Source organism: Drosophila novamexicana, unplaced genomic scaffold, assembly GCF_003285875.2.
Source record: "Drosophila novamexicana strain 15010-1031.04,08,12 unplaced genomic scaffold, DnovRS2.1 tig00000072-arrow-arrow-pilon, whole genome shotgun sequence".
Taxonomy (NCBI): domain Eukaryota; kingdom Metazoa; phylum Arthropoda; class Insecta; order Diptera; family Drosophilidae; genus Drosophila; species Drosophila novamexicana.
In genome coordinates, this window is record NW_020824771.1 from 1,504,161 (window position 1) to 1,531,999 (window position 27,839).

General features: G+C 42.0%; 4 protein-coding genes across 7 annotated transcripts; 2 read left to right on the plus strand and 2 right to left on the minus strand.

Moving 5' to 3' along the window:
• Nucleotides 1–277: 277 nt before the first annotated feature.
• Nucleotides 278–5,480, plus strand: LOC115771558 (UDP-glucose:glycoprotein glucosyltransferase). Its single transcript, XM_030717303.1, has 2 exons — nt 278–656; nt 760–5,480. The coding sequence occupies exons 1-2, from the start codon at nt 410–412 to the stop codon at nt 5,181–5,183; spliced, it is 4,671 nt and encodes a 1,556-aa protein (XP_030573163.1). The 5' UTR covers nt 278–409; the 3' UTR covers nt 5,184–5,480.
• Nucleotides 5,481–6,535: 1,055 nt separating this feature from the next.
• Nucleotides 6,536–20,364, minus strand: LOC115771559 (long-chain-fatty-acid--CoA ligase 5). 4 transcript variants are annotated; one of them, XM_030717304.1, is made up of 8 exons: nt 20,161–20,364; nt 17,514–17,695; nt 16,448–16,602; nt 8,913–9,086; nt 7,671–8,848; nt 7,383–7,611; nt 6,773–6,946; nt 6,536–6,697 (listed from the first exon to the last, which is right to left on the minus strand). In XM_030717304.1, exons 2-8 carry the CDS (start codon nt 17,578–17,580, stop codon nt 6,560–6,562), a joined length of 2,115 nt encoding a protein of 704 aa, XP_030573164.1. In that variant the 5' UTR covers nt 17,581–17,695; nt 20,161–20,364; the 3' UTR covers nt 6,536–6,559. The 4 variants fall into 4 exon arrangements, with proteins under 4 accessions (XP_030573164.1, XP_030573167.1, XP_030573166.1 ...); XM_030717307.1 differs by lacking the exons at nt 16,448–16,602; nt 17,514–17,695; nt 20,161–20,364 and adding exons at nt 11,166–11,201; nt 11,399–11,647; nt 14,145–14,215; XM_030717306.1 differs by lacking the exons at nt 16,448–16,602; nt 17,514–17,695; nt 20,161–20,364 and adding exons at nt 11,166–11,201; nt 11,399–11,687.
• A 1,565-nt stretch (nt 20,365–21,929) lies between these two features.
• On the plus strand, nt 21,930–23,017 carry LOC115771384 (ninjurin-1). The gene is made up of 3 exons (XM_030717068.1): nt 21,930–22,158; nt 22,664–22,818; nt 22,886–23,017. The coding sequence occupies exons 1-3, from the start codon at nt 21,930–21,932 to the stop codon at nt 23,015–23,017; spliced, it is 516 nt and encodes a 171-aa protein (XP_030572928.1).
• Nucleotides 23,018–23,037: 20 nt separating this feature from the next.
• Nucleotides 23,038–27,635, minus strand: LOC115771430 (short/branched chain specific acyl-CoA dehydrogenase, mitochondrial). Its single transcript, XM_030717134.1, has 4 exons — nt 27,471–27,635; nt 27,293–27,398; nt 23,915–24,393; nt 23,038–23,844 (listed from the first exon to the last, which is right to left on the minus strand). Exons 1-4 carry the CDS (start codon nt 27,504–27,506, stop codon nt 23,221–23,223), a joined length of 1,245 nt encoding a protein of 414 aa, XP_030572994.1. The 5' UTR covers nt 27,507–27,635; the 3' UTR covers nt 23,038–23,220.
• Between the last annotated feature and the right edge of the window lie 204 nt (nt 27,636–27,839).

The window sequence follows — 27,839 nt, forward strand, 5'->3', positions numbered from 1 at the left end:
TATTAAACATATTTGGTCACTCTGGAGAATTTTAGTTAAATCGCAAAATATGCTGCTTAATTTGAGTTAGCTGATTAAAAAAATATGTTATTAAAGTAATATGATTTCCTGAAACCACATTAGTTTTAATGTACTACTAGGAGAGGAGAACTGGAAAGGGGAACTTATTAAGAAGCTAAAATACCAAATGGTTCAGAACAGAACCACACATTTGTAACAAGGTGGTAACGCTTTTTCGGCCGGCAAAACGCCACATCAGTTTTCGCCTTAAATTTAATTAACAAATAGTGGAGTACAAAAGCTAAAGTGAAATAATATTGCAATTAGTGCTTTTAAATTCCACAATAACTTGTTATTAGTGCGTCATGTGCACGTAACAAAAAAAGTTATAAATATACGCACAACTAAAATGTTACGTCTTGTGTGTGTGTTGCTGCTGACGGCGGGGACGTTGACGATATTTTCGCCTGCTTCCGTCTCGGTGGAGGCTGCGGAGTCCAGTCAAAGTTATCCAATTACCACTTTAATTAATGCCAAATGGACGCAAACGCCACTATATTTAGAAATTGCCGAGTATTTAGCGGATGAACAGGCTGGTCTTTTCTGGGATTACGTGCAGGCTGTGACGACATTGGACACGGCGCTCAACGATTACGGTAGGTGGTCAATGTGTAAACAATTAAGTGTCCAGAGCAAACAAGAAAAGTATTGCTAAATACATAAAGTATTCGTAATGTTATAATTACTGTAAACTTGCAGATACGGAGTCAAAACAGTACAATGCCGCCTTGCAACTTGTGCGTTCGCATTTGAGTGTGCCACAGCTGCCACTACTGAAACTGGTCGTCTCCATGCACAGCTTGACCCCTCGCATACAGACGCACTTTCAACTGGCCGACGAGCTGCGAGCCGCGGGCGCCTGCCAGGGAGCCATATACGCACAAGTGGGCACAGAGCTTGCCTGCACCTATGCGGAGCTGGAGCAAAAACTGAAGCTGCCGCATGCTGCAAGCAGCTTGGATGCAGAGGTTGGCAGCTACAGCTTTGATCATGTGTATCCCGGCAGTGAGAACAATACACGTACCGTGGTGCTCTATGGAGATCTGGGCAGTGCCGCATTTCGTCCATATCACAAGCTGCTGGAAAAGGCAGCGAATGCGGGCAAAGTGCGTTACCTGTTACGCCATCAGCTAGCCGAGCGAAGTGGACGGCCCGTACGCTTGTCCGGCTACGGCGTCGAGTTACATTTAAAGTCCACCGAGTACAAGAGTCAGGATGATGCGCCCAAGCCGGAGGCTGGCAACGGCAGCACTGCCGAATCTGAAGAATCAACTAACGAAACGGACGTACAGGGCTTTGACTTCAAGCTGCTGAAATCCAAGCATCCAACGCTCAAGCGTGCCTTGGATCAGCTGCGACAGCGTCTGCTGCAGGGCAACGACGAGATTGCGCAGCTCAAGGCTTGGGAGTTCCAGGATTTGGGTCTACAGGCAGCCGCAGCCATAGCCGAGATACAGGGCGATGAGGCGCTGCAGTTACTCCAGTATACGGCGCATAATTTTCCCATGCTGGCGCGCACCCTGCTCGCCCACAAAGTGTCCGACGAACTTCGCGCAGAGATTAAGCACAATTCCGAATCGCTGGGACGCAGCTTGAACGTGGCTCCGCCCGACGGCGCTTTGTTTATCAATGGCCTGTTCTTTGATGCGGACACCATGGACCTGTACACGGTGGTGGAGACGCTGCGTTCCGAGATACGCGTACTGGAGAGTCTGCATGGCAACAATGTGCACGGCCGCTTGGCCAGCGCGTTGCTAGCCCTGGATTTGAATAGCGCCAACAAGCGTGAGTTTGCGATCGATATCAGGGACACAGCAGTCCAGTGGATCAATGATATTGAACAGGATGCCCAGTACAGACGCTGGCCGCCATCAGTTATGGACTTGCTGCGTCCCACATTTCCCGGCATGTTGCGCAACATACGCAAGAATGTGTTTAACCTGGTGCTGGTTGTGGATCCACTGCAGCCGGAGGCGCGCAGCGTCATCAAATTGGCTGAATCCTTTGTTATACACCAGGCGCCAATACGCCTAGGCCTAGTCTTTGATGCTCGGGCTGTGGAGGATGCAACGGCTGCTGATTATGTGGCCATTGCGTGCGCCTTTAACTATGTGAGCCAGCAGAAGGATGCACGTGCCGCACTCAGCTTTCTCACGGACATTTATGCGGCGGTGGGCGAAACGGAAACCGTCACCAAGCAGCACATTGTCAAGCAGCTCACCAAGGAATTCAGCTCACTGAGCAGCACAAAGGCCAAGGAATTGATTGGGGAGGAATCCGATTACGATTACGGACGGCAACTGGCCACCGAATTTGTGCAACGTTTGGGCTTTGGCGCAGTGCGTCAGCCGCAGGCGCTACTCAACGGCGCGCCTATGCCGAGCAATATCATCAGTGCGGACAGTGACTTCGAGGAGGCGATTTTCACGGAAATCATGAGCCAGACAACGGCGCTGCAGAAGTCGGTTTACCGCGGCGAACTGACCGACAACGATGAGATGATCAATTACCTGATGAATCAGCCGCATGTGATGCCGCGTCTCAACCAGCGCATACTCAGCCAGGAGGATGTCAAGTACTTGGACATAAATGGCATGCCCGCCAAGCAGCTCGGCAACGCGGCAGCTTTGAATAAGCTTTCGAATCGCGACATGACCGCCACGCTGATGGCAAATCTGAAATACTTTGGCGGCAAGCAGAGCACCGAGCGCATTGGACGCGCCTCGCTGCAGTTCCTAACAATTTGGGTCTTTGCCGACCTGGAGACGCCCGAAGGCTGCGAGCTGCTCACTCACGCCCTGGACTATGTGCGTAGCAGTGAGAGCGTACGTTTAGCATTTATTCCCAACACGGAGGGTGTGAGCGATAAGCGCAGTCTCAATCGCTTGGCCTGGGCGGCCATGCACTCGCTGGAGCCAGCGAAGGCAACGGATCAGGTGCTCAAATGGCTGCGTCAAAAGAAGCAGCGCATCGAGGATATACCCAAACAGATGGAGGACATACTGGGAAGCACGGAACTGCATCTGAAGATGCTGCGCGTCTATGCACAGCGCGTGCTGGGACTGGCCAAGTCGCAGCGTCTGGTGATTGGCAACGGCCGGCTGTACGGTCCGCTCGGCGCCGCCGAGAGCTTCGATAGTGCCGACTTTGCGCTGCTGGCAAGATACAGCGACTTGCAGTACGGCGACAAGGTACGCGAGGTGCTCAAGGAATCCGCCACCGAGGTGGACAGCGACTTCAACAGCGACACGCTGCTCAAGCTCTATGCTAGCCTGCTGCCCCGACAGACCAAGACGCGCTTCAAGCTGCCCAGCGATCTGAAGACGGACCACTCGGTCGTCAAGCTGCCTGCCAAGCAGCAGACGCAGCCCCACTTTGACATTGTCGCCGTGCTGGATCCTGCCTCGAGAGCGGCACAGAAACTCACCCCGATTCTAATATTATTGCGGCAAACGCTCAACTGCCAGCTCCATTTGTATCTGACTCCTGTGGCGCAGCACAGCGATATGCCTGTCAAGAATTTCTACCGCTATGTGATCGAATCTGAGGTGCAGTTCGAGGCGAACGGTGCACGCGCCGAGGGTCCGCTGGCGAAATTCAGTGGCTTGCCCGCCAATCCGCTGCTGACACAGCAGCTGCAGGTGCCCGAAAACTGGCTGGTGGAGGCGGTGCGCGCTGTCTACGATCTGGATAACATTAAGCTGCGCGACATTGGTGGCCCTGTGCACAGTGAATTCGGCTTGGAGTATCTGCTGCTGGAGGGTCATTGCTTTGATGCGGCCAGCGGTGCGCCGCCGCGGGGCTTGCAGCTGGTGCTGGGCACAAAATCGCAACCCGCGCTGGTGGACACCATTGTGATGGCCAATTTGGGCTACTTCCAGTTGAAGGCCAATCCTGGCGCTTGGACATTGCGTCTGCGCGACGGCAAATCCACAGATATTTATGCCATCAGCCATGCGGAGGGGCCCAACACGCTGCACCAGCAACAGACGGGCGCCGTCCAGGTGCTGATTACCTCGCTGCGCTCCCACGTCACCAAGTTGCGCGTATCCAAGCGGCCGGGCATGCAGCACGCCGAGCTGCTCTCTGATGACACGGCGCCCTCGCAGTCGGGCATTTGGAATAGCATTGCAAGCAGCTTTGGCGGAAACAGCGGCACGCCTGGCACGGATGAGGATACAGAAACCATCAACATATTCTCTGTGGCCTCGGGACATTTGTACGAGCGTCTGTTGCGCATCATGATGGTCTCCCTGCTGAAGCACACCAAGTCGCCGGTGAAGTTCTGGTTCCTCAAGAACTATTTGTCGCCACAATTCACGGACTTTTTGCCGCACATGGCGAAGGAGTACAATTTCCAATACGAGCTGGTGCAATACAAATGGCCGCGTTGGCTGCACCAGCAGACGGAGAAACAGCGCACAATTTGGGGCTATAAGATACTCTTCCTGGATGTGCTCTTCCCGCTCAATGTGCGCAAGATTATATTCGTGGATGCGGACGCGATTGTGCGCACCGATATTAAGGAGCTCTACGATTTAGATCTGGGCGGTGCGCCCTATGCATACACACCCTTCTGTGATTCGCGCAAGGAAATGGAAGGCTTTCGGTTTTGGAAGCAGGGTTATTGGCGAAGCCATCTGATGGGCAGGCGCTATCATATCTCTGCATTGTATGTGGTGGACTTGAAGCGATTCCGCAAGATCGCGGCCGGTGATCGACTGCGTGGACAGTATCAGGCACTCAGTCAAGATCCAAATAGTTTGTCCAATCTGGATCAGGATTTGCCCAACAATATGATACATCAGGTGGCCATCAAATCGCTGCCGGACGAGTGGCTGTGGTGTCAGACCTGGTGCAGTGATAGCTCCTTCAAGAGCGCCAAGGTAATCGATCTGTGCAACAATCCGCAGACCAAGGAGGCCAAACTGACGGCGGCTCAGCGCATTGTGCCCGAGTGGAAGGATTATGATGCGGAGCTGAAGGCACTATTGGCACGCATCGAGGATCATGAGAATCACAATATTGGCAGCAACAGGGATAATGCTGAAGATGACGAGGAGGAGCATGTGGTTGTCATCACAGAACCGCCTCCACCCGAGTACGTGCACGGCGAGCTGTGATCGCTGTCAATCTTTTGTTTAGTAAATTTAAGACTAATGTCCTTCATACTTGGTAAATACTGAATTAGCTAAGCTTAATACCAATCTAGCAGGCAACAACAGACAAATTAATTAGCAATTAAAATTTAAAAAACTGTGGAAGCGAAAAGCTTCAAGTCTGAAAAGATTTTGCATTCCAAGAGCTTCTCGCCACGATTCGAACTCGATAAATATATAATAAATAAATTTACTGAATGCAAGGCTATGTACGTAATTTTTGTTCGATTTAATAAAAACTGTACGAACCATTTTTAAAACGGTGTGTGGTGTGTCTTTTTTGCGTTGCCCAACATTGATTTTGACATCTGGCAGCGCTGTCAGAAAAACGTTATGGATTTAAGTCTTGGCTGTTATTAGTTTACTTTATTTTAAAATTATAACTTGAATTCATTGCATAAATTCGCGTACTTTAGTTCTCTTTTACCTAAGTAAGGAAAATGTTATTATTAGCATAGGGTTCGGTTTATGTTTAGAGCATATTTATGGAGATTTACTTTTTGGATTTTGTGTCCGACTACGGGTTTCTATCAATTGTAAGGCAGACAGTGCAGTCCAAATAGTATTTACTTTAAATATATAGTATGCTGTTCATTTTTCAGTAATTGCGCTGAATTTGTTTTTAGTTGGAAATTCACTTTTAATTTAGTTTTCCTTAAAGCGTGTATGTTAAGTTACCTAACGTATTAGTTTTCTTCTTTTCTTGTTTTTATAATTTAGCATAGTATATAATTTTTAAAAATGTTTTTTTTTTCATTATTTTAACTAACGCTGAGTGTAGTATACGAGTGTTAGGTAATTAAAGCTTTGGTTTTTGTTTTTTTTTTTTTAAATTTGTCTCAATATGTCAATAATGTATATGTTTTCGTTCAGACTACGCATTTCCTGCTAAATATATGAAACATTTTCGCATTCTAAATAAAGAACCATAGGGGTTAGGAAATAGTTAACTTTGTTTTTTTTTTTTTTTTTTTTTTTTTTGATAAGAGCTGCTAGTCATTGATTAAATTATATAGAAAAATGCTGTTGCCAAAAGTGGTTTGTCAGTTAAGAATCCGTATCTGTATCATCATGATATATATATGCATATATCTCTTGCGCTGCTTACATGCTAAGAATTGACGGAACTTTAAAAAATGTGACTGCTGTTCGTTTTAAAATACTATAATAAATATTGTTATTGTTATTCTTTTCTTATTGTTTGGTATTCAAAATATTGTATTGTATTGTTTGTTAATCTTTGTTCTGTTCAGTTTAGGCATAAAGTAATGCTGTTATTTAATTTGAATGCTGTTTAGTTTGTTCGTTGCTCTTGGTTAACTTTTGTTTTGTTTATTGCTTTAATCCAAATGTTTATACATATCTTCCAGTTGGGGCTTGAAATAGCTCTTCAGCTGCGGCCGCTTGGCCTTGAATGTGGGCGTCAGGAGTCCGTTTTGCACTGAAAACGGATCGGGATGCATGTAGATATCCTTGACCTGAATTTCAATGAATTTACATGTTAAATATCTATTTATTTAAAATCGATCGATTTTGCATATATTCTTAAGCACCTGTTCGAATGACTTTAGTCCACTTTGCTTGCCCCAGTTGAGCATATCGTTCATGATCAGTTCCTTCACATTCTTATTATTGCACAGGACGGATAATGTGCCGCGTACATTGTTTTCCGTGGCCCACTGTTTCAGGACATCGACATCAGGTACAACAACAGCGATAATGCAGCTCTACATATAACAATTTAATAATGTTTGAACAAATTATATTTTAAATTTAAATCACTTTTTCACTTTAATTTATCAGCATTCTCTTCAAATAGTTGCTATTATTTTAAGAACTTTTTCATTTTATTTCATTTCCACCCATTTTCCACTTTTGCAAAATTTAAGTACGGCATTTTTTGATTAAATTTCCATGTAGTGCCTTGCAAGGCAAGTCTTGAAGTATTTTAAATTAGAAAACTGATCTTTCACCCACAAAAGAGTGAACTTGAACCCTTTGCAACTATCTAGTCATAATCTTGTAAGGTTGACTTTTCACAACTTGGATAAATTAACAAAACTAACAAAGCTGAAGCAACCCTTCTGTTATGTTGATGAGTTCGTAATTTCGATTGCATTTACTTTGATATCTAATCTTAGAGCTTACCCCTGTTGGACTCACCTTTAAGCTTTCGCCATAGACATAGACTTGGTTGACATATTGGCTCAATGTGTAGATATTCTCAATCTTCTCGGGCACAATGTACTCGCCCTGGCTGAGCTTGAAGATGTGCTTGCGCCGATCGATGATGCGCAGTGTTCCATTGGGCAGCCACATGCCGACGTCGCCTGTGTGATGCCAGCCCTCGGTATCGATGGCCTCGGCCGTTTTCTCTGCATCCTTGTAGTAGCTGCAGTTGCACACGTTTATTAGAAGTAACTGCCACAATTGGAATAACTGGAAGCTTACCCGTGGAACACATTGGAGCCGCGCACGCAGACCTCGCCGGTGTTCTGATTGGCAAAGTACTCCATTTCGGGCACATCGACCAGCTTGACGGCATTGCAGGAGACGGGCGGACCCACATGATTGGGCACATGGTCGCCCTGCACGGTCAGCGTTATGGCGCCCGTGCACTCCGTCTGGCCGTAGCCCTCCAGCACCAGGCAGCCGAGGGCGCAGCGCATGAAGGTCAGCACGTTGCCGGCCAGCGGCGCAGAGCCGACCACCATCAGACGCAGATTGCCGCCGAAGGCCTGATGCACCTTCTTGAAGACGAGCTTGTCCCAGCAGCCGTTGCGACGCAGCACGCCGCGGGCGATCTCCTTCTCCTTGGCCTTGAGTGCCATGTTAAAGAGGCCGCGCTTCAGGCTCGAGGCAGATATATCGTTCTGTATCTTGTCGTAGACTCGATTCAGCAGGCGCGGCACAGCCGGCATAACCGTGGGCTTCAGCATCTTCAGGTCGTTGGTCAGCTCCTTGATGTCTCCGGAGTAGAACCCGACACAGCCGCCCACATAGTAGATGCCATTCTCGCAGCAGCGCTCGAACATGTGCGCCAGCGGCAGGAAGGAGATCATCACATCTCCGGCCCGGATGCGATGGTCACCCATTTGCAGTATCACCGCACAGACGCCGGCCACCACGTTGCCGTGTGTGAGCATCACGCCCTTGGGATTGCCGGTGGTGCCCGAGGTATAGCAGACCGTGCACAGATCCTCCGATGTGGGCGGCACCTCCGGATGGTTGCCCTTAGCGCCTAGTTTCTCCACATCGATGAAAGAGAAGATCTGGACGCCACGACTGCGCGCACGCTCCAGTGTGGTCTGGCGAATGGGCTTAATGGAAACTATGATCTTCAGGCTGCGTGGCGCCTTCTCCAGCAGCATGGACGCCTTGGCGTCGTCCTCGACAATTATAATGGACATTTCCGTCTGGCGTATGATAAAGGCACAGGCATCCGGACCCAATGTATCGTACAGAGGCACCACAACCAGGGAGAACGAGTAGCATGCCTGCTCGTAGAGTATCCATTCTGGCCGGTTCTGTGAGTAGATGCCGATCAGCTGCTTGGGCCGTGCGCCCAATGCCAGCATCCCGGAGCCAAAGTTCTTGGCGCGCAGCAGCGCCTCATCGTAGTTAATCCACTGGAAGATGGGATAATCATTAGCCAAAGAGTGTGGAGCATGGGATTGGATATTCTGCACGCACCTGATAGGGCGACGTGAGTGTCTCCCGCCAGCCGAGGCAGGGTCCATTGTTGGAGGCGTAGGCACCTTCGCGGAACGTCTGGTACAACGTGCGCACATTCTCTGTGATGTAGGATACAAATTTGCCATTCTTGGACTCCTTGTAGAACTTGGAGACGTGTATTTGTTCTGGACCCTGCAACACATTGGAAACAAACGGAAAAAAAGAACACAAATCGTGTCGCATGCAAAATGAGTGAAGGATTTGAAGAGATTCTCGATGGGAGAAAACAGAATGTGAATAGTCTGACTATGACTATGCCAGGGCGATGTTTAAATCTGAATATGATATTATTGTAGGATTATAAGTACATTATGATATGCAATCCTTTGCTAAATGTTCCTTCCAAAAACTGTTCGTATAGCCTTTTGTCCCCGAATTCTTGTTTGCGCTTTGTTCAATTTCTTATTCAAGCCCAACTATTTGAAGCGAACCCTAGTTTTAAATGATTCGAGAGCCTTAAAACAAACCAGTCTTATATGAATCGAACCACATTTTGGTCCAGCAATATCTTTTGAAATACATTTAGCCAAAATGGTCAAGGCCTCAGGAATCGGATTCGGTTTAACCATATTTCACTTTAAAAATATTTTCAGCAGAACGGGCAGTTGTTAATGAAATATGAAAATTGTTTCATTAAAATTTGGAAAATAAAATAAACAAAACCTGGACTCATGAATGTAATAAGCCAGGATCACGCAGGGCAGCTAAATGCAGCAAGCTGGTTCGATTCGCAAACTGAACTAGCCCAGAACAATATTAAAATAATCATGGTAAACTAGTTTTCAGATTTTTTAATATATATGTATGTTGTATATATAGAATCCAAAGATTCCCTTCAATAATTTGGCGATAATAATCTGGGCGATATTTCTGCTTTTGAACTGGATTTGTTCGCTTTGCTTAAAGTATTTTATTATCTTAAAATAGAAATAGTTATAATATTAAAATATTACCATTGGGGCTTAAAAAAACCCCTTTTTTTATTCTAAAAGTATTTCCAATTTGCCTTAAAGTTTATCTTTGAGCTAAGTTTTTTTTTTCCTTTTGACAAAATATTTTCCTTTTTATTTTTTGTCTTGCGTATTTTTCTTTTACTCTAATAAATATTAATTTACTTGAAACATTAAATAAATTGTGTTTATTTTAGTTTGTCGCACAGACGTAAAAACAAATTGTTTTGCGGTTTTTCCAGCCAATAAATCTGTTTGCAATGATGGACATAAGCCAAAAGTGATTCTAGTTGATGTTGAAAATTCAATTGGCATGATATATGGTTTATTTTGGGCAGAAAGCATAAGACCATCAATCGCCAAACGAACGTCAATCGGAGATATAGTAGGTGCAAAGTGCGATCGACTTAAACTATATTGCAATAGACCACTTCCTTTATGGCTAACAGCTGCGAATAGAAAATTGGACTATGGCAAATGTGTTGAGGCATGAAAATGGTAATCAAAATAGACCAGAGTGCCCGATGGCTTTTAGGGGGAACCTGATTGGGCTAGTGAGGGGAAGGGTACTTTTTTCTACCCTTGCAGAGGGTATTATAACTTTGTCGTGCAATTTGGAACGCATAGAAGAAGACAGGCTTGTTTCTAGTATGAAAAACTTTTTTGTCTATCAAGATATCTTTACCAAACTCGCCACTTAAAAGTTTCACTATGTTCCCTACATTTAGGCAAAATCTTATTTACATCGGACCACTATATCATATAGCTGCCATAGGAACCATCAGTCGAAAAGTAGGTTCCTGTATGAAAAACTTTGTTGTTTATCGAGGTATCTTAACCAAACTCGGCATTTATTAGTTTTACTATGCTCCTCATATATTTGCAAAATCCTATCAACATCGGACCACTATATCATATAGCTGTCATAGGAACAATCGGTCGAAAAGTAGGTTCTTGCATGGTAAACTTTTTCGTTCTTGAAGATATCTTAGCCATACTCGGCATTTACTCTTTTCTCTGTGCTTCTTAGAGCCTTATGAAAAGATTGGGTCTGCAAGGGTATTAAATCTTCGACGTGCCGAAGATATCGCTTTTGTTTGTTTTTAATGTGTTTAAAAATCTGGTTGGTTATAAAACTATAATCATAATGCGTTGGCTTTTTAAGTTAGAACTGCGATATCGATTTGTTTAGATGCGAATAGATATTTTTGAATGAAATAAACAATAAGGCTGCCTACCCCTAGGGGCATGCCACGCCTACCCTGTGCTGTGTGTCTAGCTGTGGATCGTATTTAAGCTGGCCGCAGGGAAAGGGAACAAATTATGTGTGAGAATAATAAAAAATAAACGAAACAAAGATAAAAAGAAGCAAAAATAGTTTTTGATTAGTTTGGCGCGCATCTTCAAGAAAGCAGGGTTAGGTTTGGTTCTTTTTCTTGTTTTTTTATTTTTTATGGGTGGGAAGGGGGCAACTTGATTCCTAGTTGTGTTTACCTTGAGCACATCGCTCTGATTGTTCAGTTCGATGGGCACGCGCACGGTGGTTGTTTGGCCGCAACAAGACATTGTTTTTGTTTAGGATTTAAACACTATAATTCACAGATTTATTGCTATATTCGACTTTAATGCGCGAATTTGTTTGCACAGATAGAGAGAGAGAGAGAGAGCTCACTTGTATATATATTATATATTATTCAGTTCGGCAGACGTTGTCGCGTTTAATATGCACATTTTCCAAAATAGCTGCAAATCGAATCAAAGTTTGCGGTTTTTTCTTTCTCTACGTTCAATTTATTTATATATTTAAATTTTAGCCCAATATTGTTGGGCTTCTCAAATTGTAAACCTTTCAGTTTGCGTTAACTCTTTTCGGATCAAAGCCGAATTATAATTATGACGCCTGCTGTCAATTCTGTTCTCAATAATTATTTAAATACTGTCAAACTGCACCCGGCCGTAGCCCCAATCCGTAATCCCCAATTGCCGACCCCGCCCAGACTCAGTCGATATATCGACGAGGCGGCCGACTTTTGGTTGGCCTGCCCCAAATGTTTAAAAATAGTCGTTCTGTTGTTCTGTTGTTATCTTTCGGCCAAAACACACAACAAAAAGAGAGGCAACAAAAAAAGAAGAAAACAATTTAATAGATAGTCAAATATTTTGCACAACTCAAATAGAAACAAAAAAATCTGTATATATATAGGATCCCATGCGAGAACGGGCCTGAGTCATGGGAAAGGCGATTGCGGCTCGTTGGGCTGCCTCTGAGGCATTGCAAGATTGAGTAATATCAATGGGGAATTGTTATTTGAATTATGGTAATTGTAGATGCCATAAAAATGCCATAAACTATGGCTAGTGCGGGCTGTGAATTGTGAATAGATTCAATTTGTTTTTGATCGGAACCGAAAAATAATTTGGAATAACGCCGACAGCTTCGACTCTCTCTCTAAAGATATTGAACCGATGCGATTTATTTTAACCATAGACAGAACCTATTTTCACTTCAGTTGCAAAACAGAAAACAAACCCGAATGCATATAAAAACCTTTGAGCTAGACTCAGCCTAAAAATTGCATATATCTAAACATATTTGTTAGCTGGGATTCAGCTCTGATGTAGCCCGAAACTTCCATATGAAAATATCTAGGGATTGCAATATTTTCAGTAGAGCGGGCAATTGTAAACTTTAGATATACTTTTCTCATGAAAAATGGAGTCCAAAATTAACATGTAGTTTCTAGAATAGTATATACTAGAGTGGGGATTTGTAGTTCAATGTGCTGAATAAGTTCACTCGTTCATTTTCTGGCCGTGAACTAAATCGGTTATTTTGTTCACTCGTTCAGCTATTCAGTCCGTCAGGAACTATTCGCTTAGTTCAGTTATGCAGTCAAATCAACAGTGAAATACAAATCCCGATATATTTTATGTTTATTAAGAACTGAATGTATCGTTCAGGAACGACTGAACTGCTGAGTTGCATACAACGTTCATGACCGACTGAACGAGTATCAAGAATGTATCGTTCATGACCGACTGAGTAGCTGAACGAGTGAACTAAATGACCGATTTAGTTCACTTATCACTGAATAAGCTCAGTAGTTCATTTTAATGACCCGTTCAATCGAACTTGGTCTGAACTAAACGACACAACTCTAGTATACACAGATGAAATAGCTGTCATTTTATAGTCCCATGAGCCTTATCCCTAATAATATCAGTTCAAAGTCCATCATTTTATTAATACACAGCATTATCTTAAGGAATTGTCCTTAACATAAATTCAAAATATATATTAATTTAATTTGTCTTGATTTTTACATTCTTCTGATAGTCTTCCGACAGTTTTCTAATTGAGTAAAATTGAGCGTCCGTAGGACCCAAGAAATTTGGCTTGCAACTGTCAGAATTTTGTCTAAGTTCCTACAAAGTAAATGCATTTCTAAAATTCTTGATGTAATGCTTGTTATTAAAAAAAAAAATAAAGCACTTGAGTATTCCAAACAAATAACAGCTGCCTGGCCTAATGCATAAATGATGAGACATTTCTAATGGATTCTGCCCATTTGCCCGAAACGTATTATGGCCAGGCTTCAATTAAACGCACATGGCATTTTTCCGGTATTTCGGCACTCGGAATCGTTATTTAGTAAACACCTAGAGTTGCCTTTGCACCTGTTCGAATCTCAAGTTAACTGCAAAATATACACACTTCTCTGCTCGATAATTTATTAATAATAAAACCATATATCAACGCGAATTAGAACGAAAATGATTTCAACGATGCTATTAAAGCTTATTTTTTTTATGCATGTTTTTCTTTTTCATTTCTGATAAATTTTCTTTCATTTTTCTTTCTTTATTTTTTTATAGATCGACTGGGCGGTGGCCTTTCGCCCGTATAGCTAAAAACACGGGCGCGATCTTGAACTTGGGAGGTTCGGGCTTACAGGCCCGGGCAATAGAGCGAAAACAACGGCACTTTGACACTTTGACAAATGTATTTAAATATGTTATTTTCTCTCAATTTTTTTTATGAGTTCAATTTTTTGGCCCGTGTTTTACGTAATGATTAAACGACCGTATTTTCGTCAATTTGTTGCAACTCGTGTGTGTGTGTGTGTGTTTTTCTTTCTGTTCACTTTATAATATTTAGTATATGCGAGCTATTATTTATATACAAAAAAAACAAAATTGAGTATATTGCGTGACTTATACATATATATACGATATGTACATGTTGCTTTTTGTGTTAGCAGACGAAATTCTATTTTATATATTTTTTCTTGGCTGCCTTTCTTTAGAGGAGATCTCGACGACACGATGCTGAATTTCGGACTGAACGGCAAATCTCGTGGCTAAAAATGATTTTGGCAATAGATTTTTAACAGTTCGCCTGCCGAGAGAACGTCTGAGTGTTTTATATCAAATCGTTGGCTATTTCGGAGATGGTTTCTGGGTTGGATGCGGAGGGGGATGCCTAGGAATTTCATTCGTTTATAGTTTTCATATTAAACGGTTTTGCTGTTCACATATAGCTTGTCTTGCCATTATTATGCCAGCTCCTTGGCTTGATCAGGATGTCTCTTCCGTCTCCTCCCGCCTGCGATGCTCTGCTATGTGCACGCGATCTGCGATCACAGGGGCTGGCATGTGACGTCGTCGTCGTCGTTGGGGTAGGTGATTCCGATCGGGGGTTATTGGCGAGGGGGGGTTATGTTAACATGTCTGTGTCAGGGAATTCGACTTCGACTGCCCTTTGATGTGCGGGCAATATGATTTATGATTAATAACAGGAGCAAGGTGTTGATTCCAATTTTAAACTTAAACAAACATAAAAAAAACATTTGTTTTGGTTTCATTTATGAATTAGCTGCCATGTGGGGATTAAAAGAATTCACACTTGGTAAGCCTTTAATCCTGTTAATTAGGCATTTTATTGCTGCATTTAACTTTAAACAACTCGTTTTTAACCTCACTTCACGAATTCTAACCTAAATGATTTGTACAACACTTAATCGATAACTTACACGTTCAATTCTAACCTCAAATATTCAAGATAATTGTCGAATCGCCAAGGCAAATTATTATTTGCACTGATTGTTTACGTTTCGCTTCATTATGCACACTTAAAATTAATTGCACATTCAAAATCAATTGACATATGTGATTTATTTGATATTTAATAAGCAACCCAATTTGCATTTTCGCATTCGTAATTCACACGACATTTTAAATGAGAATGTGCCAAATGGGCGCTAGAAGTTACCGTTGCATCGGCAGACAGGTTGTCCCTGTCCTGTCACTCAGCTGTAAATATGTGCATAATTATATTACGTGCACACTTCCTTATTGTATTGTGTGTGTGTGTGTGTGTGTGTCAGTGTGTCTGTGTGTTGTGCTCTCTGTTCGTTATCATTCGTTAATTGCGCGGCGCTGCCACCTAGTCGGAATATATGCTTTGTGTGTGCAGTAACGGTATTTATAGCGTATAATTTATCGATATCAACTGTTTGCGGCCATTTTTCGTGAATTTCGCGCCATTGTTGTGTGCTTATTGCATGTGTGTGGCTGAATTGTTTGTTTTACATGTCAATATCTGTGCGGATATTGTTTATTTACAATGAAATAAACAAATGAGAAATGAACTTGCACACGGTCAAAAGTTACCAATTGTCGGCAGTGTCAATAAATGCATATGCCAAATGTTTACAACAATTTGCATACATCGAACTATTATCGAATTAGCAGCAATTGAGCTACAGCTCGCTAATTAAGGCAAAAGACTATACCAATTGAGCCATGACATGATTTATGGCACGGCACTTGATAAATTATTAGCAAGAACAGCAACAACGTCAACGTAACATGAATATTGCACATTTTGGCAAGTGGCATTCGTATAGGCCGACAATTGGAGCGTGGGATTTGAATATTTGCACCACGGTAGCAGACGCGTCATGGCAAAAATAGACCACAAACCAGAGTAGAGCCAAAAAATGGCTCACAATGAGAAAACCAAGTGAAACATCATGTGACGACAACAGCAGCAAACTAGAAGCAGAGACATGTGCACATCAAAGGCCGACCAAAGACTTCTGTTTTACCTCAACAAATAAAAAAGCAAGAACAAAAGCAACTAGCTAAAATGATATATAGTCAAGAGTGCTCGACTAGCAAATACTCTCTTCGCAGGGCCTCTAATAGATCGTTTTTGAATTACAATATAAATTAATGTAGAGGTTCTTTCTATTTCCGATATTAATCGAGTTCTTGCATGATTTTATCGATAACAGCTATAGCGTCTCTCTAAAGTATTCAGTTCACACTTCTTCTTCTTAAAAACTATTGTAAATAGTCTCTCACATGCTCTCCCAGTTATTGGATCAACCTCATTTGCTGTGTCAACAGGGTATCAAAATAGCAAACTTAAGGTAAACAAATTGACAAATTGATGATCTAATGGCCGCAGTGGCAGTGGCAAGTGGGTAATCGAGCAAAAAAGAATAAATAAACTGCATAAAGGTGGTGCATTCTTACCTCCAGCAATGGTGATTGATTTTCCAGAGGCACTAATGGTTTTTCCGGTATTGGTCGCGTTACCAGGTAATAGGCAATACTCGCCGCAACGCTGGTCAAGGTCAGCGTGCCCAAGGTTCCGCCAAAATAATAAAGATACCCATCGATTTCGTCCACTGCAAAAGGTCATTAGTTACAATTTACAAGTACCAGTTGTACATTATTGACATAGGAGTAATTAACTTTTTTTAAATATACAAACAAGAAAGGGTTATCTTCGGCACGCCGAAGACTTAATACCCTTGCAGAACCAAACTTTTCATAATGCTCTTAGTGCTTTGCCTGTATCTAGGAAGCAAAGGACAATAGTAAATACTGAGTATGGTTGAGATATCTTGAAAAACAAAAAAGTTATCCATGAAAGAACCTACTTTTCGATTGTTCCTATGGCAGCTATATGATATAGTAGTCCGATGTAAATCAGATTTTGCATATATGTAGGAAACATTGTGAAACTTATAAGTGGCGAGTTTGGTCAAGATATCTTGAAAAAAAAAAAAGTTTTCCATACAACAACTTATTTTTCGACCGAATTTTCCTATGGCAGCTATATGATAGTGGTCCGATGTTGATAGGATTTTGCAAATACATGAGGAGCATAGTAAAACTAATAAATGCCGATTTTGGTCAAGATATCGTGATAAACAAAAAAGTTTTTCATACAAGAACCTACTTTTCGACTGATGGTTCCTATGGCAGCTATATGAAGAACGATGTACTTTTGTAAGGTTTCATAAAGATAGACAAGTTCGCATAGAAACAGACAGACGGACAGACGGGAATATCGACTCGACTGTTGATACTGATCAAGAATATATTATATTATATAAAAAGTTGGAATATGAAACTTAGTCGTGTTAGTGTGCACAAAACTGGATATTAAAATACTACAATTCTTTTTGATATATTTTCATAGAAATCCGAGATGATATCCTTATTTAAATGAGGAGCTACGTTTCTTTATCAAAACCCAATCTCTTAAAGTGAATTCTTAAGACTATCTAAGCTTGGGACTTGGTATACTTACAGAAATATGAAAAATTGCTGACAATGAGGTGATTGATATAGGCTAATACCGATTTCTCTGGCGTCATTATTGTTGTTGTTACTGTTTTTTTTTTGTTTTTTTTGTAATTGTGTGTTGTAGTTCCTAGTTATACCTGAGTGTACGTTACGTGTTTAGTTTAATGATTGCCCACAAAACTTTGCCTGCAATGAAAACGAAATTATAAATCAATACAAAATGCATACGTCAGCTAAAATTTAAATATAAATGTGTATGTATGTACATATAGAATTTCAAAAACATTTTTACGTTTTCATTTTCAGCCCCAACAAACTTTCGACGCGTCAGCGACCATAACCGAAACAAGTAAGAGGCTCTAGTCGGGAGCTCCCGACTAAGGGATACCCTGAACCCTCTTCTAACATCAATTGCATATATATATTCTATTTTAGAAGCTATAAGCCAAGTTTGGTGACTCTTGCTCTTATTATTTACCAAAATTGCCCAATAAACAGGATATCGATATCGATTTTTATCGATTGCTTGGAAACGGAGTAAGTTATCGATTATCGGAAACAAACTCGATCTGCGCGGGAACTAGGAGCACCTACATCTAAAATTTCTGAGATCCTTGCGTTCATACATATGGACGGACAGACGGACGGACGGACGGACGGACGGACATGGCTAAATCGACTCGGCTTTTGATGCTGATCAAGAATATATATACTTTATGGGGTCGGAGATGCTTCCTTCTGCCTGTTACATACATTTGGCTTTCGCACAAATACAATATACCCTTATACCCATATTTAATGGGTTCAGGGTATAAAAAGAAAAACAAAATGTCCAGCATAAGTTATCAATTTTCCGCCTAAATAGACAATTTATAATTGCCATTATTACAATAACAAGCGATTAAAAAACGCTCATATTAATAATTATATTGTGTGCGATTACCATATACTTATATAGGGGGGAGAGAACATTAATCCAATCGTTTTTAGCAGGCAATTAACCTGTGCTCGGATTTTGAATAGCGCACCAAGCTATATGAATTATTTAATATTATCAATAAAGCTCAGCTTCTAGAACAAATAATATAGCAAATATATAATTGCAATGTCACGGCCCGTTGTCTATAATTCTGTTTATGTTTGCTCAAAGTTTCTTCTCCGACTGCAGCTGTTACTCCCCGAAGCAAATAGGTTAGACATATGAGATAAGTTTGTTCTATTGCCTTTATCTTTTAAATGTTATGTACGCAGTTGTCATAAAGTACTTAGTCGACGTGTAGATACCCTATAAACCAAATGTGCCTAGTCTTGAGAACTGGAATGTACATTTTGTGTAAGCATTTTCTTTGTTTCCCCTTTTATTTGCTAAGAGAAGTCTTTTAACAATTTAAGTCCCTAGTTCTTATTTTAAATCTGTTTTTATATCATTTTTCTCTTTTTTTCTTTAAATTATAAAAATCTCAAAGTTTACAAATTCACCCGATAGTGTTGTTTTCTTGAAATCCGAAAATATCTTGAAAATATATATTGTGGAAATACCAACACACTGTATAACCCATAATTATATTGCTCTGACTCGACATTAACTGGAACTAACAAATAGCCTTATAAAAATGAAGAAAATCTGATATCATTAAAGATATAATATCATATATAGTATAATATGGAATAATATTGTATCAAATTGGCAATTTAAAAATACGAGTAGATATTATAAAAAAAAAAACTATTGAGTTCTTAATTTATTACATCATGAGCGACGCTTTAGATTGATATAACTAGATAAATTGTTGAGCAGGTTTTGCGAAATTCCCAGCTAACATGTTGCAAAGGTTTTTCCGGAAAAACAACAAGCGCATTTATAATTTATGTCAATGAAATCAACTTACGATCAGATGTAAATGCAACTAAGCTAAAGTTGTTGCAAAATTCTCTAGATTCTCTAATGGAATGCATTTCAGCCCAGCTATTAATAGCGATTCATTAGGTGATTAGTCTAAGATATGTGAGTACTAATAGAATAGTTAAGACCTCGTTACCTTCTGTGAGTCTTTGGGGCTTATTTATTCATGTTTCTCCCTTCCAACTGCCTCTAAGCTCCACTTCTGGCACATCCCAGCGAGACAGAGCTGATAAATGCATACTTATATGGTATATATACATATATATATATATATAGAACATGCTTGTATATAGACCGATTGCAAAGCGGACTTTATCAGCGTGAAACTGAAACTTTGCACTCTTTTTAATGAGATTATGCACTCGAGTGGCGAAAGAGCAAAGAACGGACCCATTGTTGTCCCACTGTCTAGAGCTAAGGAATTATGCAATGGCACTTAGCTAAAGGCCTATATTGATTACCTATGCTGAAGTTTTACCGGGTCTAACGGAGCCAGTTGTTCCACGGTACGAAAAAAAGCAAGAGCAGGAGCAAGAACAAGAGCAGGAGGTAACCAATCAGGAGAGAGCCGGGCCTCGTGCTTGCTGATTGCGAGGTCAAGGCAGTTCCAGAGGCCTTTGGTCTCTTGTATTGTTACATTTTGGTGTGTTGTTTTTTTTTTTGGCAACTGCATTGCGGCTTGGGGAGCATTGATTTTTCACTAAATGGAATGGGCGAAACACGTGCGTTTCATACGTGTGCAACTTACCACGGCTGAAACTTGCAGTTTGTTTATCAGAGTTGATTTTTGTAATGCATTTCGGGATTTGGCAGTTTATAACCAAATGTCCACAAATAAATGTTGAAGGAAAATCAATGGATTTAACGTATTACACGGTTAGACGGCGGCACTTCTTACAGAAGGCGGCACAGGGAGGAGCGAACACAGAACCAGAAACCAGAAAGTACAAACCAAACGTTTCGAACGACTAAACTGAACTGAAACGCAGAGCCGCAAGCCAAACAAGAGAAACCTACCTCGACTGAGCCTCAAGCCAAGACCCAAAGTCAGTTTAGCTCGGCTCGAATGGCCAATGGAGCGGCGGGGCATGCGTGCATCAACGACGGCGACGGCGACGACAGCGGCATGAATGAAGCAGCGAGAACAGCAATGACAGAGAGCAAGAGAGCGAGAGAGAGAGAGAGCGCGTAAAATGCTGAGAGGGACAACAGTCAAAACAAATATTTTCAAGTCAATTTTAACCGGCCGACAAGCGGCTAAAAGGCAAACACGCTACACGTGCAGCGTCAGGCTGAAGCTGGCAGAACGGAAGAAACAGAATGAAAGGAAGAGAGAGGGAGAGAGATAAGAGGCGGTAGCCATGGTGGCGTGGGAGTATTGACTGGTGTCTGAGCAAAAGTGGGCAGCGTGGTGGGAAAAGGGACGCGTTATATTATGTGCATGGGAAAGCCAACACTGGGGTGGATTTGCGTCTGCTAGCCGTTACTCGTGACGCATTTGCTCCTGCAGAGCGAGGGGAGTTTCAACGAAATCAAATTGTGGCAAATAAAATATGAATAAAGCAATTTGTTGGTATATTTAATATAAGTTGAGTATGTAAAGAAAATAAAAACTGGTTGTTTATAGAAAACTGCAATTTCCGAAGATTATAATGTCCAAGCAACCATTATGACCCAATTTGTATATGTATATATTTTTAAGTCATGCTTTTGCCTCAAAGATGAATGGAAAATACAATTTGTAAAAATACTTACATCTGATTGCAACAGCTCACTTAATGCCAAATTCTTATCAGGTTTCAGTAATCCCATTTAATAGACCTCTTATATATCATGCCAAGTTCGTGTGCTGAATATTCATTTCAAATTCAATTTCCGTCTATTTACAGAATGTGAATGGGTTGCATAACACAAGCCGGTTTTTATTAAGCAACCCTCGCATCTGGCTGTTAGCGCGAAGTTGTATTTAGCTTCGCTTTGGGTGACCTTTTTGACAGCTGTTATATTGGCTCAGGAAATCAGTGGCCTGATTTAAAACAGGCCTATGAAAGTTTAAAATTATACTGTAACCTTTTAGACCTCTATAGCCTAAGCCCCTATCAAACCCAAGGCTGCAAATAATATTTGCTAGCCAGCCTGGCGTCAACCCAGCAAAAGTATCTCATGGATACGTACTGCAACGTTTTTGTGTGGCTGTCTTCAGCTCTGGCCCAGTTCTGGGCACCAAAAAAGTGTAGCATACAATTGGGCTGTTGGTTCAGTGCCCGGACATGAACCTCACATGTTTGGACTTGGACTAGGCAGCTATGCGGCATGTGTGGAACGCGCAGTACAGTGGGGCCTGGTTCTTGTTATCAGTGAAAAGTGACCACAAAACGGGACAACCGCAACTTTCAATGAATGTTTACAAATGGCACAAAAAAGCTTCAGAATGTTGTAAATATTATTTCAGTTGTTAATCGCATTCAGCTAAGTAGTTGGGCAATTAAAACGCTCAGCTTAGCCAGATTTGTGCGAATGGTCAGCGTCAGCGAGGAGGTCATCGAGATCGAGGATGCGCTCAGCTCCGAGGGCAGCTTTGCCAGCACCGTGGCAGGACAATGCTGTGGCCCAGAGCACGAATTGGACGATCGGCAAGCTGTGCAGCTAAATGATGTGGCTGCCACAGCCGAGGCCAAGGGCAAAAATAGTCCAAGCGAATTATCCGGTGGACATAACTATGCGACTAGCAAAAATGTAGCCGAGGGTAAGTGGAGCACATAAATATGTATGGATATTACATATAAAAAGCTTGAAAGAGCTTTTGTATCAGTTCACAATCAGCTGTCAATCAACTAACTCAATCTAACCTAACCTCAATTGCTAATTACGAAATACGCATTTCCCAGTGGAATAACAGCGGAAAATGGGGGGAAAGCTTATTTTGTAAGGAATAAGTTAAAGTCTTAGACCATAAACCAAAAACTTTAAGTCAATTTTTTACCTCTTCTAAATCTAACCTAACCTCAAATCCCAATTACGAAATACGCATTTCCCAGTGGAATAACAGCGGAAAATGGGGGGAAAGTTTGTTTTTTAAAGAATAAGTTTAAGGTCTGACTTTTTGACTTTTTTCAATTTTGAAGTAAGAACCATAAATTAATAACTCTAAGTCAATTTTTAAACTCTTCTGAGCTTGGATGAACAACCATATACTCAGATGTATTTTGGATAAAATGGAATATTCGTATTTAGACTTTTCGTACTTACAGGTCTCATGGACATAGCCCTGCTCTCGGCAAATGCAAATCAGCTGCGCTTCCTGATCACCTACAACCATGAGGCTTCCACGTTCTACTGCAGCCTGGTGCTGGTCATACTCTCGCTGGTGCTGCAGGTGCTCGTGGGCATTGCACTGATCTTCAAGGTATGCCAATGGGTTATTGTTATTGTTGTTGTTGATTCAGCTAACACACTCGGGGGTCCATCAACAGCGCCGCCTGAAACGCTGCCGGAGTCGACGATATATGCGAACCAACGAGGGGCTTGTGATGGGCGTTTTTCTTATCACTGTTATCAATGTGCTGCTGGCTGCATTTACCACAACCGACGGACATGCGAATTAAATTATTTAAAATGCTCTCCCTTTTGTTTTTTTTTTTTTTTACAATTAAATTGTATTTACAAGTTAACAAAGAAAAAAATTGATGTAAATGCGTTGGCAACGATCGATAGAAACCATTCGCCAGCCCAGCTAAATGCACTTGACGTATCTGACGTACGATATCTCAGCTTTATATATATAGACTTAGGGATTAGGGGATTATTATTAACCCGAGAACTCCTTCTTGACGCACTTGGCAATGGTGCTCAGCTGCATGTTGGTGGTGCCCTCGTAGATGGCGCCGATCTTGGCATCACGATAGTATTTCTCCTGGGGGAAGTCGCGCGTGAAGCCGACGCCGCCCATCCAGTCGATGCACTTGGTGGCCGCACGCTGGGCCACCTCCGAGGCGTAGAACTTGGCCATGGCCGCCTCCTTCAGGAACGGAACACCCGCCTCCTGCAGGCGCGCCGCATTGTAGGTGAGCAGGCGAGCCGCCTCGATCTCCGTGGCAATCGTGGCGATCTGGTGCTGCATGGACTGGAAGTTGTAGATGGCGTCGCCGAACTGTTTGCGCTCCAACAGGTACGGAATGGTGGCATCGAAGGTGCCCTGGGCCAGGCCCACCATCTGGGCGCCGATGCCAATGCGGCCCTCGTTCAGGAAGCCAGCGGCATACTTGTAGCCATGTCCGAAGGTGCCCAGGATATTCTCCTCGGGTACGCGCACATTGTCGAAGGTGATCATGCAGGTGCCAGAGGCGCGAATGCCCAGCTTATCCTCGGGCTTGTTCACAATCAGACCGGGAGTTTCGCGATCCACAATGAAGGTGGTAATGCCACGATAGCCCTGCCAAATATAGGATTGAGATTGGGATTAATTATAAATAAATGGAAGTTGAATGATGCGATATACTCACATCCTCAGGCTTGGCATTGGCAAAGACGAGGAAAACACCAGCGACATCTGAGTTGGAGATCCACATCTTGGTGCCATTCAACACATAGTGAGAGCCATCCTTCTTGGCCACAGTCTTCAGGGAAAAGGCATCGGAGCCTGCGCCCGGCTCCGTCAGCGCAAAGCTGCCAGCATATTCCTGGGCCAGCTTGGGCAAATACTTTGCCTTCTGCTCCGCATTGCCAAACTTGATCATCAGCGAGTTGACCAATGTGTTGTGGATGTCAACGAAAGCTGCCACCGCCGGATCGATCTTGGACAGCTCCTCGACCACAATGATGTTGGTCATGAAATTGCAGCCGCTGCCGCCCAGTTCCGTGTCAATCTCAATGCCCATCAGGCCATTCTCGAAGACGGCCTTTACCACGGACGGATCGAATTTGTGCTCAAGGTCCATTTTCTTGACCAACGGCAGGATTTGATCCTGGGCCAACTTGGCAACTGCAAACGAACACAACAATCCAAAGATCCATCAAATAAATATATAACGGCCATAAAAGCTCTTATTGAATTTATTGACTCTTGTTCTTTTATTACCCAATGGGAGATAAGCAAAGATAAAACTTTTCCACAACAGCTTTCGAGCTTTGTCCAAAAAAAGCGCACAGTTATTAATAAGATCGGTGAGCTTTGAAAAAAGCTTTGCGTCTTATTTGTGTTCCGTTAAGAAAGCTTTCTAACAAGCTTTAAAAGTCGTTAAACTAAACTGGTTCCCATAACGCTTCTATTTGAGTGCTGCTGTGTGCGCGCGCGCGTGTGTGTATGTGTGTGTGTGTGTGTGTGTGTGTGTGTGTGTGTGTGTGTGAGCTTGTTTTATTGCTGTGTGCGTGTCTACGCGTGTGTCCGCTTTATCAATAATGCCGCTGATTCTCAACTCGTGTGGCGCTCTCTCAACGTGCCGCTCTCTCTCTCTCTCTCTTCCGATAGCTCTGCCTGCGCCTACATACATACATTCATCTATTATACATATACATACGTACGTATGTATTGCACATTTTTATTGTTTTTTATTGGTATCTCTGAGACATTTTTCCTGACGCGTTGTTTTGCTCGGAAAGCCAGCAAATGCTGCTGTGGACACCGTGCACACGCCCACTTTGCTAACTAATGCTAATTTTTTGCCATAGTTGGAAAAGTTGAATAATTAAATGAATTTATGAATCTTTTATTGTATGTGCAAACTAACTAGCTAAGAGTGCATGCACTAGCTGACAGCTGTTGTCCTGGCGCTGTCCTTGCCCTCAGTTGGTGTTAATTGAGTTGATTTAATTTAAATTGCGTATTTAGCTAACATTTTATCAAGTTTGTATGTACATATAAAATTTTTGTTTGGAGGCAACTGTACCGATAAACTGTTCAGAAGCGCTTACGCGTTTTTTTATTTTTCATTTTATTGTCAAATTTCCCAAGGTATTTTCCTGAAACTGGTTTACCGCAAACACTGGAGCACTTTGCATGCTGTAGTTGTTACGCAACATTTTGATAAGTGTATATATGTACATATACATGTATATATACATCAGATCATGCAACAGGTCGCACCTTGAACCCCCTCGCCCGCCTAATGCAATTAATATTTAAATTTGTTATCTATCGAAAAATAAATATATTATGTATTTGTCAATCCTCCAACTAGGAATCAGCGGTACATTTCAGGACTTTTACCTCCCTCCTCCACTGACTCAACTCTCTAGGCGAATTACGCGACCAAGTACCTCGCACATCCGTTGCCCGCGCGCCACTAGAACAGTGGACACAATGGGCGGGAGGCGTGGCACCAGCCGCATTATTTGCTCTATCACAAGTGTAACGCTGTGGAGTTCATATAAATTACAACTGAACAGCTGACTGACTTGTGAAAAAACCCCGAAATTGCCAAGGGAAATACAGATTAGAAAGAGAAATGATCCTTAAAAACCCTACGCTCTCCTTATCTTCTTTGCTATCTCTCTCATTCTTCTTTCATTGCCGCCGCCGCTGCCCACACTCGAACATGCGACTCTTCAGCCAACTCGAGTTTTATACAACATTTACTAAGGCAGCAACTTAACGCGCTGCGCCAGCGACGTCCAACCAGCTACGCTGTCGAAAGCAAATGCTGTTAAAGCGGCTGCGACGCAACTATTTTTAGGACACACACACACACACTCACACGAATACCCCTCAGTGCGGTGTTATGTTTATTGTTTTTTAGCCGCGTCGCAATTGTAGAAATAGTAGAACAAAAAGTGAAAATTGCAAATATTGTTTGTTGTCTTCGCTTGTTTGAAATGTGTATAAATCTTGAGTTATATAAAAAAAAAAAAACAAAATAAATACATCTGAAAAATGCCACGTTGGCAGCAAAGTGAGTATATATATTGTTATTAAAAAAAAAGTAAAATAAATTAAATAGTTTCATGATAAAAACTGATTTAAGGCGTTTTGCCACGTTCAGCTATGGATAAAAGCTGCGCATGAGCAAATTGTTATGCAAGGACACAGTTATCCTTGCATTACGCTCCTTCAGCTAAACTGAGCTTGAGAGCGCTTTTAACAGTCGAAAATTACATAATTGACCGGCTTTATTGAGTAAATTGATTAATTTAAATAAATGCACGAAAACGCCATATAAAGCGCTAAGGTTGCAAAAAATATATATATGTATGTGTATATACCCATAAATACATATGCACATTTATATGAACGTATATATGTATATGTACAAGCCATACGTCATATATAAAATTATACATATGTATGTGTGCCATACATGGAGGACATACGCATATTTATATTAACGGATATGTCTGCACAAGCCATACGTCATATATATGTGCGTATGCCATACATACAGGACATATATGTACACATGTACAAGCCATACGTCATATGTAAAATCGTATATATGTGCGTATGCCGTACTGAAAATTACCGCTGAAAACTCAATTTTCATTCAATTTTTCCACAATCGTAACTAGAATACGCTTATCTTCCATCTGGCACACGCCCTCCCCCCTCTCACGTCCTCCACCCCGCCGCATTGTCTAACAAAGCATGTACAGTTTTTTTATCAGCGCGCACACACACATACACACACATTTTTAGAAACCGAATAAAAAATATAATAAAATGCATTAATTGTGCTGGCCAAATAGGCAGCTGTAACTTAATTTTTATAATAATAAATAAGTAAATACTACAACATGCGATGATTAAATTACGTAACAAAAACCGATGTTGAACACAAAAAAAAAAAATGATTTAAAAATTTTTTGTGCACCGACTGCAAACACGCTAACTTTAGGGGCAGGGGCTCTGCGTACACGCCTATATATTAAAGTCTAGTGGCAGGACTCACCTGTCTCCTTCATCATCTTCTCATCGTCGGTGAGGTATGTCAACGGGGGAGGCAGGCCCGTCGCCGAGGACATGGCGGCGTTTTGCTGACGTGCTGCATTGGCCAGCTATAGAAGACATTAAAAGAATTCAAATTCAAAATTAGCTGGCATATTTTTGGAGGCGTGGCATTTACCTACCATACGCATGGGCAACTTCTTCAGGCTGTTCATCATCTTGTGTATATATGTGTGTGTATGTATTGAAAGCAGTAAATTCAATCAACCTGAGACACTGGAAACTGGACACTATTTTGAGCTCTTCCCACGCACAACTGCTTCAGTTGACTTCTCACGCGCGACTAATTTCCAATTAGGCTCCAGTGGCAGATTTCGGTTAGCGATCAGTAAGAAGAAAATCAAGAATTAAAAAGCTCTCAGAGCACAAACTCAACACAGCAAGTGTGCTCAAAGCGTGTGGCCGTTATGCATGGTACGGTGCTCTTACAAAAAGCGTGATTAATCTGATTATAAAACATTTTATGAAAATCACCACTGATAAGAAAACAT

Coding starts and splice junctions, on each gene's coding strand:
- LOC115771558 (XM_030717303.1), top strand. CDS start 410: ATGTTACGTCTTGTGTGTGTGTTGCTGCTGACGGCGGGGACGTTGACG. Junction 657..759: donor CACGGCGCTCAACGATTACG/GTAGGTGGTCAA, acceptor GTAAACTTGCAG/ATACGGAGTCAAAACAGTAC.
- LOC115771559 (XM_030717304.1), bottom strand. CDS start 17,580: ATGACGCCAGAGAAATCGGTATTAGCCTATATCAATCACCTCATTGTC. Junction 9,087..16,447: donor ATCAATCACCATTGCTGGAG/GTAAGAATGCAC, acceptor AATGTGTTGCAG/GGTCCAGAACAAATACACGT. Junction 6,698..6,772: donor GACTAAAGTCATTCGAACAG/GTGCTTAAGAAT, acceptor ATTGAAATTCAG/GTCAAGGATATCTACATGCA.
- LOC115771384 (XM_030717068.1), top strand. CDS start 21,930: ATGGTCAGCGTCAGCGAGGAGGTCATCGAGATCGAGGATGCGCTCAGC. Junction 22,159..22,663: donor TAGCAAAAATGTAGCCGAGG/GTAAGTGGAGCA, acceptor TCGTACTTACAG/GTCTCATGGACATAGCCCTG. Junction 22,819..22,885: donor GCATTGCACTGATCTTCAAG/GTATGCCAATGG, acceptor GTCCATCAACAG/CGCCGCCTGAAACGCTGCCG.
- LOC115771430 (XM_030717134.1), bottom strand. CDS start 27,506: ATGATGAACAGCCTGAAGAAGTTGCCCATGCGTATG. Junction 27,399..27,470: donor AGAAGTTGCCCATGCGTATG/GTAGGTAAATGC, acceptor TGTCTTCTATAG/CTGGCCAATGCAGCACGTCA. Junction 24,394..27,292: donor GAAGATGATGAAGGAGACAG/GTGAGTCCTGCC, acceptor GTTCGTTTGCAG/TTGCCAAGTTGGCCCAGGAT.